Source organism: Aotus nancymaae, unplaced genomic scaffold (assembly GCF_030222135.1).
Source record: "Aotus nancymaae isolate 86718 unplaced genomic scaffold, 86718_ANA_hifiasm-v0.15.2.pri h1tg000006l, whole genome shotgun sequence".
Lineage (NCBI taxonomy): Eukaryota > Metazoa > Chordata > Mammalia > Primates > Aotidae > Aotus > Aotus nancymaae.
Genome location: NW_026988417.1, coordinates 90,624,186 through 90,639,317, shown reverse-complemented (window position 1 = coordinate 90,639,317; position 15,132 = coordinate 90,624,186). Strand labels below are relative to the sequence as shown.

Sequence of the window (15,132 nt, the reverse complement as noted above, 5' to 3'; positions counted from 1 at the left end):
TCAATAATGTCTTTAAAAACAGGATTTTGTTACATTTTGCCTGAATTTATTTTTAATTAATTGTGTTGAAATATGGTCTTTTGTAAACTTACCCATTTCCTCTAGAGCGAAAGCCATCCAATGAGCAATAAATTTCTTGGTAATGTCATTCAAAGTTGCTAACTTTTACCCCCTAAGCACTAAAAACTGCAAAATGTTTTGGAGCTTTTTTATGTAATAGTTTTTAGTACCATATATATGACAGTAATCAAATTATTGTAATTTCTTTTTTTCCAAGATGGCAGATTGGAGGCAATTGCTAATTAGCATGTCTATTCTATTTCGAAAGACAAAATAGTTTATAGCAGTTCTCACTGTGAATTTTTTTTCTGAAAAGCAATGCAGGAACTTAACAGGAAAACTGAAAGAAATCACAGACCCTTTGAAGTGGCAAGCTGCAGCCCACACAGTGAGCCATGTGAAAAACTAAGTCCTCGGAGTGTTAAAGGCAGAGAGAATGCCTTCAGGATATACGCCCACACTGGGGAACCTGGCAATCCACGCATGGGGGAACGCTGTAACTCTACCCTATGCTGGAACTGATTTAAGGAGCAATGGGGAATATAAAAGTATTAGCAGTGTGGGAAGAGCCTTGCAGGCATTTTCAGTCTCCAGTGCAAACCAAGGGAAGCCATTCCTGATTCTATGTCATTGGGGAATCTCGCAAAAGTCTGCTAGCTAACTGAGGCAGTGGTTGCAGGTCAAGAGAAGCTCCCAATTGAAATTTATGATATAATATCCAGTGAGGATTAGTTTCCTTGGCCAGAACCAGGAAACAGGTGGGAAGTGTGCTGCAGCCACAAGTGCAGGAGCTGCACACTGTGGCTTTACAGGCAGACTGGGAGGAGTATGGCCGAAAGCTGGTTGCAGTATCTGTGGGGAAGGCTTATGGCCTGGGGCATTTTGAGTTCTGAGTATTAAGTACTTAGAACATAGATAGCTGCTGCCAGCAGGTGTGAGACTTGCTTTTCCAAGTGCATGAGAGCTGAATGGGGTTTACTGCCACCTGCTACTTCTGACTCCCTGTACAAACTCATTTGTACATCAGAGACAGATCTACTCCTCCGTGGAACATTATCCCAGTGGCCAGTGAATTTCTCTGACCCTCACTAGGGCCACTGTTGCAATAGCAGAGGACTAATATCCAGAATCTACAAGGAACTCAAACAAATCAGCAAGAAAAAAACAAATACTTTCATGAAAAAGTGGGCACCTGGCATTAATACATATTTATTAAAAGAAGATATACAAATGGCCAACAAACATATGAAAAAATACTCAACGTCATTTGTCATCAGGGAAATGCAAATTAAAACCACAGTGAGATACCACCTTACTCCTGCAAGAATGGCCATTGTTACTATTATTATTTTTTGAGACAGGGTCTCACTCTCTCACCCAGGCTGGAGTGCATTAATGTGACTGTGGCTCACTGCAGCCTTGATCTCCCAGGCTCAAGCAATCCTCCTACCTCAGTCTCTCCAGTAGCAGGGAATACAGGCTCAGCTAATTTTTGTACTTTTTGTAGAGATTGGGTTTCACCATGCTGCTCAGGCTGATCTTGAACTCAGCTCAAGTGAACTGCCTAACTTGGCTTCCCAAAGTGGTGGGATTACAGGTGTCAGCCACTGTACCCATCCAAGAATGGCCATTGTTAAAAAGTAAAAAACAAAAAACAAAAAGCATTATATGTTGAGGTCATAAAAAGGGAATGTTTATACGTTGGTGGTGGGAATGTAAGTTAGTACAATCTCTATGGAAAACAGTATGGAGATTTCTTAGATAACTAAAAATAGATCTACGATTTGATCCAGCAATCCCACTACTGGGTATCTACCCAATGGAAAAGAAGTCAGTATATTAAAAAGACACGCGCATGTGTATGTTTATTGCAGCCAAATTTACAATTGCAAAGATATGGAACCAATCTTAGTGCCCATTGACAAATGGGTGGATAAAGAAAATGTGGTCTATACGCACCATGTAATATACTACACAGTAATATTACTACTGAGTAATACTTCTCAGCCATAAAAAAGAATAAAATAATGTCTTTTGTAGCAACTTGGATGGAGTGGGAGGCCATTATTCTAAGTGAAGTAACTCAGGAATGGAAAACCAAATACTGTATGTTTTCACTGATAAGTGAGAGCTAAGCCATGGGTATGCAAAGGCACACAGAGTGACATAATGGACTTTGGAGACTCAGAAAGCAGAGGGTGTGAGTAGGGCTAAAAACCTACTTATTTGGGTACAATGTACACTACTCAGGTGATGGGTGCACTAAAATCTTAGAATTCACCTCTATACTATTCATCCATGTAAGGAGAAACCACTTGTACTCCAAAAGCTATTGAAATAAAAAAATTATACAAATAAGTTGCTTTCAGCTTCAAACAATCTAAAAACTAAACATAATAATAATGCTGGCTTAGATATTCTATATTCAAAGACTTTCACATTTTTAAAAGACATGACTGTGATTGTTCTATTTTTGAAAGTGATAGAAGCTACCTATATTATTTTGAGTAGTTACGTTGTATTAATATCATGTGGAAAAAAGTGGAGAAGTGCCATCTTCAACATTTTGGGTAGAGATGCAGATTGTGTCATAAATACATTAGGTGGGTAATGGATGTTTTGGTAAATTAATGTTACCAAAAAATGGACAAAGAGAGAGATGTGTATTCTCTACTGTGTGTCAAATTCTGAAATATTAACTGTGAATCTCAAATTCTGAAATAAAAACAATGAAGTATGTGAAAAAAGGAAAATTAGATTCTTGTCCTTTTTGCATAGATGGAGGATTTGCTGCTGTTTTTTCCATTTATTAACTGAATACAAATAAATTGTAGACAAATTAGGGTATTACAAGGATTAATTGCTCATTAAAATATTAGATTACTAGATTGTTCTAGCCTATTAATTTAAATCTTCAATGCATACAAAGAATTATGATATTAAGGGGGGAGGGGGTCATTTTACTTAGAAAATATATTAACCCATAATTGCCACATAATTAAATTTTAATTGTGAATATATTTTTATTAATAATAAATTGTTAACAAATACTATGTAATTGGCTAAATATATTTTACTGATATATTATTGAGATAGCAACTTATTAGTTATGAAATAGAACAAGAATTGATGTTTGAATTTGACATTAGAGTATGGCTAATCTATTTAAGTAATGTGTACAGATCCATTATACTTATCTAGAGTTTCATATAATCAACTTTTTCCATTTTAATATCTCATTGACATTTATTTCTGTATCATATTTTGAAAATTTTATTTTAAAAATAAATGTATCTTTATTTAATGCTAGACAATATTGATGACCTTCATTGCAAACTTATTATTTATAGTGCCTCTTGCATTGATAAAAATAAATGGTGTACTCTTTTTAACCCCTTCTTTCAACATGCTTTTTGGTATTCACAGTATGGTGGAATTTCTGATGAATTACCTAACTTGAATAACAAATATGCTGCTTTCTTGTCAAGAGCTGAAAGAACTACGAAGATACCAGATATGGTAAGAAGAGTCCTACCATCAAATATTTTCATTATATAGAAATCATGGAGGAGGCTGCATAACATAAAACTTATATTAGGACCTGAGTGAGGTAACTGGTAGCCTGCTGTAATGTCCTTGGTTAGATTGATACTTCTATATTTTTAAAGTTCAACAAAATTATTGAAGCTAAGCCAAAGTACAGAATTAGTATACGAGAGATTATCACATGGAACATCCTTTGTAGGGTCAGAGAACATTCATTCTTAGGACATAGATGAAAGTTGAACTTACTGTGTTGTGTATGGAGTAAAAGATTTACTGTAGGTTCAACTCATTTTACTCATAGTGTAAATTTTTTCTCTTTTCAATGTGAATTCATCTTGACATCTAAGACTCCTCAGTGATTTATTTTTACTCCTGTTGACCTGTTTGTTAAATGATGTGGTTATAAATTTTTCTGAATTTCTATTTTTAATAAATACCTAACATTGAGTAAATTGAAAACAGTAAAGCAGATTAAATTTAAAAATGAGTAGTTAATTGTTTCAGATTGAATTTACAAATATATCAAAGTAAAATTTAGAGTTAAAAAGTTGGACCCAATGGTAATGTTACTATAGTCTAAATGTTTGTATCCCCTTAAAATTCATATGTTGAAATCCTAACTCCCGAGTTGATGGTATTAGGAGGTGGCAATTTCAGGGAAGTTATTATGTCATGAGGGTGGAGACCTCATAAATGGGATTAGTACTCTTATAAAATAGTCCCAAGGGGGCTCGTTGGCCCATTTTATCATGAGGACTCAGAGAAGGTACTGTCTATGAGGAAGCAAGGCCTCTGCAGATACTGAATCTGCTTGTGCCTTGATGTTGGACTTCCCAGCCTACATAACTGTGAGAAATAAATTTCTGTTTATAAGCTACCCAGTTTACGGTATTTTGTTTTAGTACCCCAAATAAAGACAAATGTTACAGTATAGACTTGTGTGAACAAGGTGTTATTAAAATACATTTTTATAGAAATTGGACCATCTTTGCAAGATATTGTGAATAACAAATTACAAAAACAGGATTATTAAACAAGATTTAAAATTTAGCAAATCAATGAGAACATAGTATAACTTACTGAAATAAAATTCTTCTAGGTAAGATAATGGCAACAGTTGATTTATAATATTTTTGATTGTGACATAACTGGTACAAGATCAGGATGAACTACTTAAAGGGAATGACAAATGCAGTGCTAGTTAATGTAACTGTGACTGTCTTGGAAATCGTAGGAATTAGATTAATTTCGTGAAAGCTATTCAGGAATGGACTTTTTTTTTTTTCTGAGGCATTATTGGAATTCGAGATATAGTCAAAATTAGCATCAGGTTCTATTCTATGAGTTTTTTTGTAATTATAAATTCAAAAGACCATTTAAAATCATCTAAAAATTTTCTTTACTTGTTGTAGATTCTGAGTAATTGTTAACTAAATGTGCTTTTTAAAATGGATTATTTCTTCATCTTGAGGTATTTTAGAGTTGGGTTGTATTTCTCAAGTGAATCATTGTTATGCACACCTCAGGATCCATTTTGAAGTATGCCCTGACTAATTCATTACTAATATAAAGCTTTTATGCTTAGGAATTATTGAATGGATTCAAAGTTATTTCTATTATATCACAGGTAGTAGGAAAAAACAATGAAAATTTCGGAGAATATCCATAGGAAGGCATATATATACGGTAAACTTTATGTCTGTAGTGAAGAAGATGGTGCACATCTGCTCTAAAGGAAGACAAGTTGCTTCCCCAATTTTTTTGACTTAATTTACATTTTTTTCTTTGAATTTTGTCCCTCTTTAGATCTGAAAACTTCTTTTTAGTGTTGTCTCCTCTGGCACAAAACATTTGCAATTAAAATTATTCAATGGGACTCTGGTTATCCAAGAAGCAGAATAGTTTAGTCACATAGAAAGTTTGATTTTTGAATCTCTTGCAAATGACACTACACTTCAAACAGGTGCATATATAATATGTATGTAATGAAAAATCCAAATTATTGCTCTCAAAACAAAATTGAAATAATATCTCAAATATATGATGTAATGGAATTAATTTTATTATTTACTTTAAATAAAAATAAAGAAAATTTACCTCCCAGGTATTTTGTTATGGATATGCTGCAGTCTTTAAGGAGGATTTGATAGTTTAATTTTCCAAGTTGTATTTTTACATACAAAATATAGCTCCATTCCAGACTTCTGGTTTCATATGAAAGACTTATTTCTTTTACAAGATCCCAAATAAATATTTTTTCTTTTAAAAAAACTATGACATAAGCATTAGTTGATTATAAAAATAAAGAAAAATGGAGGATAAACACAAGCCAAACATCTGTTTACCAAGCATTCCAGAAGCAGAAATTGGAGAAAATAATTAAGTGTTTGATATAGAAAACATAAAGTTATTTCAAGCTGAATAAAAACATAAGTTATTAATCTGGGTAGCTCAACAAAATGCCAGAGGATAAATATAAAAATATGTATGTCCTTTTTACTTTTTTTTTTTCATTTTCAGAAGATTCTTAATAAAGAAAATATCCTTGAAGCTTCCACAGAGTAAAGTAACTGGGTAACTTACAAAGGGATGAGAAATATGACTTATGTTAGGTATTTGCTTAGCAACATTAGTAACATTTCAAGGCTAGAACACGATGAAGTAATATTTTCTTAAATTTCTCAGGGGAAAAATTTTTGGATATAGAGTTCTCCTTCTACCTAAAATTTTAATTAAATGAATCAAGAAAATAACTTTCTGACATGCCATAGTTCAGAAAGTTCAGTATCTCTGTATCTTCATATGTGGAGTTGCTCCATCAAAATAAAAAATGGAAAAAAAGTGGGGTGACATAAAGACAAAGAAGAATATAAACAGCATTTCCTAGACAAAGTAAAGAAAAATGAAAACAAATTAATAAAGAAGTCATTTTAGCTCGTGCATGACATATTCTTCAAGAGGAAGGAGTTTGATGACATAAAATTCATCACTTGTGTTTGGCCACACTACTTGGCTCTGTAGGTAATAATAATGTTAATATAAATCCTGCTTTAAAATTGGTTTATTTTGATCCAAGATGGCCAAATAGGAGGAACTCGGGATTGCAGCTCCGAGAGAAAGCGCAGAGGGTGAGTGGACGCCGCATTTCCAGACGGATTTTTACTGCCCACAGACCAGGAGATTCAGAGGCGGAAGAGCACCACAGGTCACCAGTGCTGCTGGCTTGAGCGGCGTGGCCGCTAGGCCTGCACCCTGAGGCAGGGAGCAGCGGTTCCTTCTGCAGAGTGAGTGTGACCGAGTCCCCTATAAGCCAGCAAGGGGAGCTGAAACAGGGAGTCAAGCCAGGAGATTCCCCGGGCAAAAACACGCCACAAATCTCAGAGCTGCCGCTTCAGCTGATGCAACGGCTCACAGGGCAGCGGATTTTTACTGCCCACAGACCAGGAGATTCACAGGCGGAAGAGCCCAACAGGTCGCCAGTGCTGCTGGTTTGACTGGCACAGCCGCTCGGTCTGCGCCCTGAGGCAGGGGCAGTGGCTCCTCCTACAGAGTGAGTGAGACCGAGTCCCCTGTAAGCCAGCAAGGGGAGCTGAAAGAGGGAGTCAAGCCAGGAGATTCCTGGGCAAAGAAAGTGCCACAGGAAACATAACTGAACCTGGGTCGGTCCAGCTCTGTGGGGGAGGGGCGTCCTCCATTAGGACACACTCTGCAATTCCCAGGGCAATTTGCCATAACCAAGGCAACCCGCCACTACAGAGACTCTGTCACTACAGGGGCGGGCCAACATAGCGGAAGCAGTTCTAACTACACCCATATAAACAGGACTGCAGGGAAGTTCACAAGGAAGCTGGGTGGAGCCCACAGCAGCTCAGAGAAGCCTCGGCAGGCTGAGTGCGACTAGGCTGCCACCTTGTGGGCAGGGAATGCTACAGGAAGACAGTGGAAAATCATAAAGCCCTAACTCCCTGGGACAGAACACCGGGAGGGAAGAAAAAGGGGGCTTATGAGTTCTGCTGCTGCAGACTTAAAATTACCAAAATCAGAAAGACAGCAACTACAAAGACGATAGGCAGATAAATCCACAAAGATGGGAAGAAAGCAGCGCAAAAAGGATGAAAACACCCAAAATCAGAACACTTCTCCTCCTACAAGGGAGCACAACTCCCCACCAGCAAGGGAACAAGACTGGATGGAGAATGAGTGTGATGAAATGACAGAATCAGCTTTCAGAAAGTGGATAATAAGAAACTTTGATGAGCTAAAAGAACATGTTCTAACCCAATGCAAAGAAACTAAGAACCTTGAAAAAAGACTTGATGAAATGCTAACGAGAATGGACAACTTAGAGAGGAATATGAGTGAATCGATGGAGCTGAAAAACACAACACGAGAACTTCGTGAAGCATGCACAACTTTCAACAGCCAAATTGACCAAGCAGAAGAAAGGATATCGGAGGTAGAAGATCAACTCAATGAAATAAAACGAGAAGGCAAGATTAGAGAAAACAGGGTAAAAAGGAATGAATAAAGCCAACAAGAAATATGGGACTATGTGAAAAGACCTAATCTACGTGTGATAGGGGTACCTGAATGTGACGAAGAGAATGCATCCAAGCTGGAAAATACTCTTCAGGATATTATCAAGGAAAACTTCCCCAACCTAGCAAGGCAGGCCAATATTCAAGTCCAGGAAATACAGAGAACACCACAAAGATATTCCTCTAGAAGAGCAACACCGAGGCACATAATCATCAGATTCACCAGGGTTGAAATGAAGGAGAAAATACTAAGGGCAGCCAGAGAGAAAGGTCGGGTTACCCACAAAGGGAAGCCCATCAGACTCACAGCAGATCTCTCAGCAGAAACCCTACAGGCCAGAAGAGAGTGGGGGCCGATATTCAACATCCTTAAAGAAAAGAACTTTCAACCCAGAATTTCATATCCAGCCAAACTAAGCTTCATAAGTGAAGGAAAAATAAAATCCTTTGTGAACAAGCAAGCACTCAGAGATTTCATCACCACCAGACCAGCTTTACAAGAGCTCCTGAAGGAGGCACTACACATAGAAAAGAACAACCAGAATCAGCCACTCCAAAAACACACGAAATGGGAAAGAGCATCAACACAATGAAGAATCTGCATCAACCAATGGGAAAAACAGCCAGCTAGCATCAAAATGACAGGATCAAATTCACACATAACAATATTAACTCTAAATGTAAACGGACTAAATGCCCCAATCAAAAGACACAGACTGGCAAATTGGATAAAAATCCAAAACCTATCAGTGTGCTGTATCCAGGAAACCCACCTCACATGCAAGGATACACAAAGGCTCAAAATAAAGGGATGGAGGAAGATTTACCAAACAAACGGAGAGCAAAAAAAAGCAGGAGTTGCAATTCTCATCTCTGATAAAATAGACTTGAAAGCAACAAAGATCAAAAGAGACAAAGAAGGACACTACATAATGGTAAAAGGATCAATGCAACAAGAAGAGGTAACGATCCTAAATATATATGCACCTAATACAGGAGCACCCAAATACATAAGGCAAGTTCTTAAAGAATTACAGAGACCTAGACTCCCACACAATAATAGTGGGAGACTTCAACACCCCATTGTCAATATTAGACAGATCAAGGAGACAGAAAATTAACAAGGATATCCAGGACTTGCACTCAGACCTGGAACAAGCAAACCTAATAGACATTTACAGAACTCTCCACCCCAAATCCACAGAATATACATTCTTCTCAGTACCACATCACACCTACTCTGAAACTGACCACATAATTGGAAGTAAATCACTCCTCAGCAAATGTAAAAGAACAGAAACCATAACAAACAGTCTCTCACACCACAGTGCAATCAAGTTAGAACTCAGAATTCAGAAACCAACCCAGAACCACAAAGCTTCATGGAAAATGAACAACTTTCTCCTGAATGTTGACTGGATAAACACTGAAATGAAGGCAGAAATAAAGATGTTCTTCGAAACCAATGAGAACGAAGACACCACATACCAGAATCTCTGGGACACATTTAAAGCAGCCTCTAGAGGAAAATATATAGCAATAAGTGCCCACATGAGAAGAAAGGAGAGATCTAAAATTGACACCCTATCGTCAAAATTGAAAGAGCTAGAGGAGCAAGATCAAAAAAACTCAAAACCTAGCAGAAGACAAGAAATAACTAAGATCAGAACAGAATTGAAGGAGATAGAGACACGAAAAACCCTACAAAAAATCAATAAATCCAGGAGCTGGTTTTTTGAAAAGATCAACAAAATAGACAGACCACTAGCCAGACTAATGAAAAAGAAAAGAGAGAATAACCAAATAGATGCAATAAAAATGATAAAGGGGATATCACCACAGATTCCACAGAAATTCAAACCATCATCAGAGATTATTGCAAGCAACTCTATGCACATAAACTAGAAAACCTGGAAGAAATGGATAAATTCCAGGACAGTTGCCTCCTCCCAAGCCTAAACCAGGAAGAAGTCGAAACCCTGAATAGACCAATAACAAGGTCTGAAGTCGAGGCAGCAATTAAGAGCCTACCACCCAAAAAAAGCCCAGGTCCAGATGGGTTCACAGCCGAATTCTACCAGACATACAAAGAGGAACTGGTACAATTCCTACTGAAACTATTCCAAATAATCCAAAAAGAGGGAATCCTTCCCAAATCATTTTATGAGACCAACATCATCCTAATACCAAAACCCGGCAGAGACTCAACAAGAAAAGAAAACTACAGGCCAATATCCATGATGAACATAGATGCAAAAATCTTCAATAAAATACTGGCAAGCCGATTACAACAGCACATCAAAAAGCTTATCCACCATGATCAAGTAGGATTCATCCCGGGGATGCAAGGCTGGTTCAATATACGCAAGTCTATAAATGTAATTCACCACATAAACAGAACCAAAAACAAAAACCACATGATTATCTCAATTGATGCAGAGAAGGCCTTCGACAAAATTCAACAGCCCTTCATGCTAAAAACTCTCAATAAACTAGGTATCGACGGAACGTATCTCAAAATAATAAAAGCTATTTACGACAAACCAACAGCCAATATCATACTGAATGGGCAAAAACTGGAAGCATTCCCTTTGAAATCTGGCACTAGACAAGGATGCCCTCTCTCACCACTCCTATTCAATATAGTACTGGAAGTTCTAGCCAGAGCAATCAGGCAAGAAAAGGAAATAAAGGATATTCAATTAGGAAAGGAGGAAGTCAAATTGTCTCTATTTGCAGATGACATGATTGTATATCTAGAAGACCCCATCATCTCAGCCCAAAATCTCCTGAAACTGATAAGCAACTTCAGCAAAGTCTCAGGATACAAAATCAATGTGCAAAAATCATAAGCATTTCTATACACTAATAACAGACTTAAAGAGAGCCAAATCAAGAATGAACTGCCATTCACAATTGCTACAAAGAGAATAAAATATCTAGGAATACAACTAACAAGGAACGTAAAGGACCTCTTCAAGGAGAACTACAAACCACTGCTCAATGAAATAAGAGAGGACACAAACAGATGGAGAATCATTCCATGTACATGGTTAGGAAGAATCAATATCATGAAGATGGCCATACTGCCCAAAGTAATTTACAGATTCAACGTTATCCCCATCAAGCTACCAATGACCTTCTTCACAGAACTGGAAAAAACCACCTTAAACTTCATATGGAACCAAAAGAGAGCCTGCATAGCCAAGTCAATTCTAAACAAAAAGAGCAAAGTGGGAGGCATCACACTACCGGATATCAAACTCTACTACAAGGCTACAGTAATCAAAACAGCATGGTAGTGGTACCAAAACAGAGATATAGACCAATGGAACAGAACAGAGGCGTCGGAGGTGACACAACATATCTACAACCACCCGATCTTTGACAAACCTGACAAAAACAAGCAATGGGGAAAGGAATCCCTGTTCAATAAGTGGTGTGGGGAAGACTGACTAGCCACATGCAGAAAGCAGAAACTCGACCCCTTCCTGACACCTTACACTAAAATTGACTCCAGATGGATTAAAGACTTAAACATAAGACCTAACACCATAAAAACCCTAGAAGAAAACCTAGGCAAAACCATTCAGGACATAGGCATAGGCAAGGACTTTATGACCAAAACACCAAAAGCATTGGCAACAAAAGCCAAAATAGACAAATGGGACCTAATCAAACTTCACAGCTTCTGCACGGCGAAAGAAACAGTCAATAGAGTGAATTGGTAACCAACAGAATGGGAAAAAATTTTGGAAGCCTACCCGTCTGACAAAGGGCTGATATCCAGAATTTACAACGAGCTAAAAACGATTTACAAGAAAAAAGCAAACAAGCCCATTCAAAAATGGGCGAAGGATATGAACAGGTACTTTACAAAAGGAGACATACATGAGGCCAACAAGCATATGAAAAAATGCTCATCATCACTGGTCATTAGAGAAATGCAAATCAAAACTGCATTGAGATACCATCTCACGCCAGTTAGAATGGCGATCATTAAAAAATCTGGAGAAAATAGATGCTGGAGAGGATGTGGAGAAATAGGAACACTTTTACACTGTTGGTGGGAGTGTAAATTAGTTCAACCACTGTGGAAAACAGTGTGGCGATTCCTCAAGGACCTAGAAATAGAAATTCTATTTGACCCAGCAATCCCATTACTGAGTATATATCCAAAGGATTATAAATCGTTCTACTATAAGGACACATGCACACGAATGTTCATTGCAGCACAGTTTACAATAGCAAAGACCTGGAACCAACCCAAATGCCCATCGATGATAGACTGGACAGGAGAAATGTGGCACATATACACCATGGAATATTATGCAGCCATCAAAAAGGATGAGTTTGCGTCCTTTGTAGGGACATGGATGAACCTGGAAACCATCATTCTCAGCAAACTGACACAAGAACACAAAATCAAACACCGCATGTTCTCACTCATAGGTGGGTATTGAACAAGGAGAACACATGGACACAGGGAGGGGAGCACTATACACGGGGGTCTGTTGGGGGGGAGGAGGGGACAGTAGGGGGGTGGGGAGTTGGGGAGGGATAGCATGGGGAGAAATGCCAGATATAGGTGACGGGGAGTGAGGCAGCAAATCATACTGCCACATATGCACCTATGCAACAACCTTGAATGTTTTTCACATGTACCCCAAAACCTAAAATGCAATTAAAAAAAAAAATTGGTTTATTTTAAAATCACAATAAAGTGATATAGGAGCTGAAGGATGAAATAGCTGTTATAAAAAAGAACCCACCAGGTGTGACAGAGCTGAATAACACAATAAAAAATTGCATAATGCAATTGCAAGTATTAATTGCAGAATAAACCAAGCTGAGGAAAGAATCTCAGAATTTGAAGACTAGTTCTCTGAAATAAGACAGTCAAAATGAGGAAAAAATGAATACAAAGGAATTAATAAAACCTCCAAGAAGCATGGGCTTATGTAAGGAGGCTAAATCTGTGAATCATTGGCATCCCTGAAAGGGAGGCAGAGAAAGCAAACAATTTAGAAAACATATTTAAGAATATTATCCATGACTACTTTCCCAATTTTGCTAGGGAGGCTAATAGTCAAATTCAGGAAATACAGATAACTCCTGCAAGAGTCTACACAAGAAGATCGTCCCCAAGAAAGACACAGAATCCTCAGATTTTCCAAGGTTGAAATGAAAGAATGAATTTAAGGGCAGCTAGTGAGAAAGGGCAGATTACCTACAAAGAGATCTCCATGAGACTAACAGCTGACATCTCAGCTGAAATCCTATAAACCAATTGATTGGGGGCCTATATTCAACTTTCTTAAAGAAAAAAATCTTCAACCAAAAATTTTATGTCCAGCTAAATTGAGATTCCTAAGTGAAGGAGAAATAAGATCCTTTTCAGATAAGGAAATGTTGAGGGAGTTTATTACCACCAGCCCTGCCTTACAAGAGATCTTGAAAGAAGCACTATATATAGAAAGGAAGCACCACTACCAACTAATACAAAACACACTTAAACACACAGGGCCAGTGTGACTGTAAAATAACCATTTGAACAAGCCAACATAAGAACCAGCTAATAGCACAATGCCAATATCAAATCCACACGTATCAATACTAACTTGGAATGTAAATGGGCCAAATGTCTCACTTAGAAGCCACAGCATGGCAAGCTAGATAAAAAAGCAAACCCAATAATATGCTATTTTCAAGTGACCCATCTCACATGTAATGACTCTCATAGGCTCAAAATAAAGGGATGGAGGAAAATCTACCAAGCAAATGGAAAACAGAAAAAATGCAGGGGTTGCAATTTTAATTTCAGACAAAACAGATTTGAAACCACAAAGATCAGAAATGATAAAGAAGGGCATTATGTAATGGTAAAGGGTTCAATTCAACAAGACCAAACTATTCTAAATACATAGGCATCTAACAAGGGGAACCCAGATTTATAAAGCACAGTCTTAGAGACCTAAAAAGAGACATAGATTCCCACACAAGACTTCAACACTCCACTGACAATATTAGACAGATTATTGAGTCAGAAAATTAACAAAAATAACGTTGGACCAAATGGATGTGATAGACCTTTTCAGAACTCTCCATCTCCAAATAACAGAATATATATTTTTCTCATTGCCACATGGCACATACTCTAAAATTGACCACATCATTGGACATAAAACAATCCTCAACAAGTGTGAGAGAACTGAAATCATACCAAACACACTCTTGGACCATAGAGCAATAAAAATAGATGAATATAAAAATTACTCAAAATCATGCAATTATATGGCAATTTAGCAACGTGCTTCTGATTGACTTTTAGGTAAATAGAAATTAAGGTGGAAATCAAGAAGTTCTTTGAAAAGTATTAAGAACAAAGATAACACATACCAGAACTCTGGAATACAGCTAAGGCAGTGTTAAGAGGAAAATTCATAGTACTAAATTTCCACATCAAAAAGTTGAAAAGGAGGGGCAGAGCCAAGATGGCCTACTAGAAGCAGTGGTGGTCAGAGGTTCCCACTGAGAAGAACCAAAACAGCATGCACATCCTACACTGGTTACTGAGGTATCCAGGTTCCATCATCAGGACTGACTAGGTGGTTGGCATGACCAATGGAGAGCTAGAAAAAGCAGGGTGGTGTGTCAGCATACCTGAGAGCCACATGGCGCAAGGGGCACCTCCAGCACCAGCCAACGGAGGCAGTGAGTGAGTGTGCTACCTCGCCTGGGAAGCTGTACTTTTTCCATGGATATGTGCAACCCACAGATCAAAAGATTCCACTTGTGAGCCCACGCCACCAGGGCCTTAGGTCCCAACCACAGAGCTGTGCCAATTCTCAATAGTTAATTGGCTGGAATCTGGCTAAGACTACCGAGTTCCTGGGGGAAGGAGTGGCCATTATCACTGTGGCTGCCTACTGTCTAAGACATCTGAGCTCCCTGGGGGAAAGGCAGCAGCCATCACTGAGGCTACTGA

At 38.0% G+C, this 15,132-nt stretch overlaps 1 protein-coding gene across 1 annotated transcript in view; it reads left to right on the top strand.

The window, feature by feature from the left end:
* STPG2 (sperm tail PG-rich repeat containing 2) overlaps nucleotides 1–15,132 on the top strand; it is a 1,129,165-nt gene that overhangs the window by 201,713 nt on the left and 912,320 nt on the right. Inside the window, exon 8 of the mRNA XM_064369406.1 lies at nucleotides 3,487–3,579. Coding sequence (XP_064225476.1) covers nucleotides 3,487–3,579 — 93 coding nt within the window. The remainder of the gene's footprint in view (nucleotides 1–3,486; nucleotides 3,580–15,132) is intronic.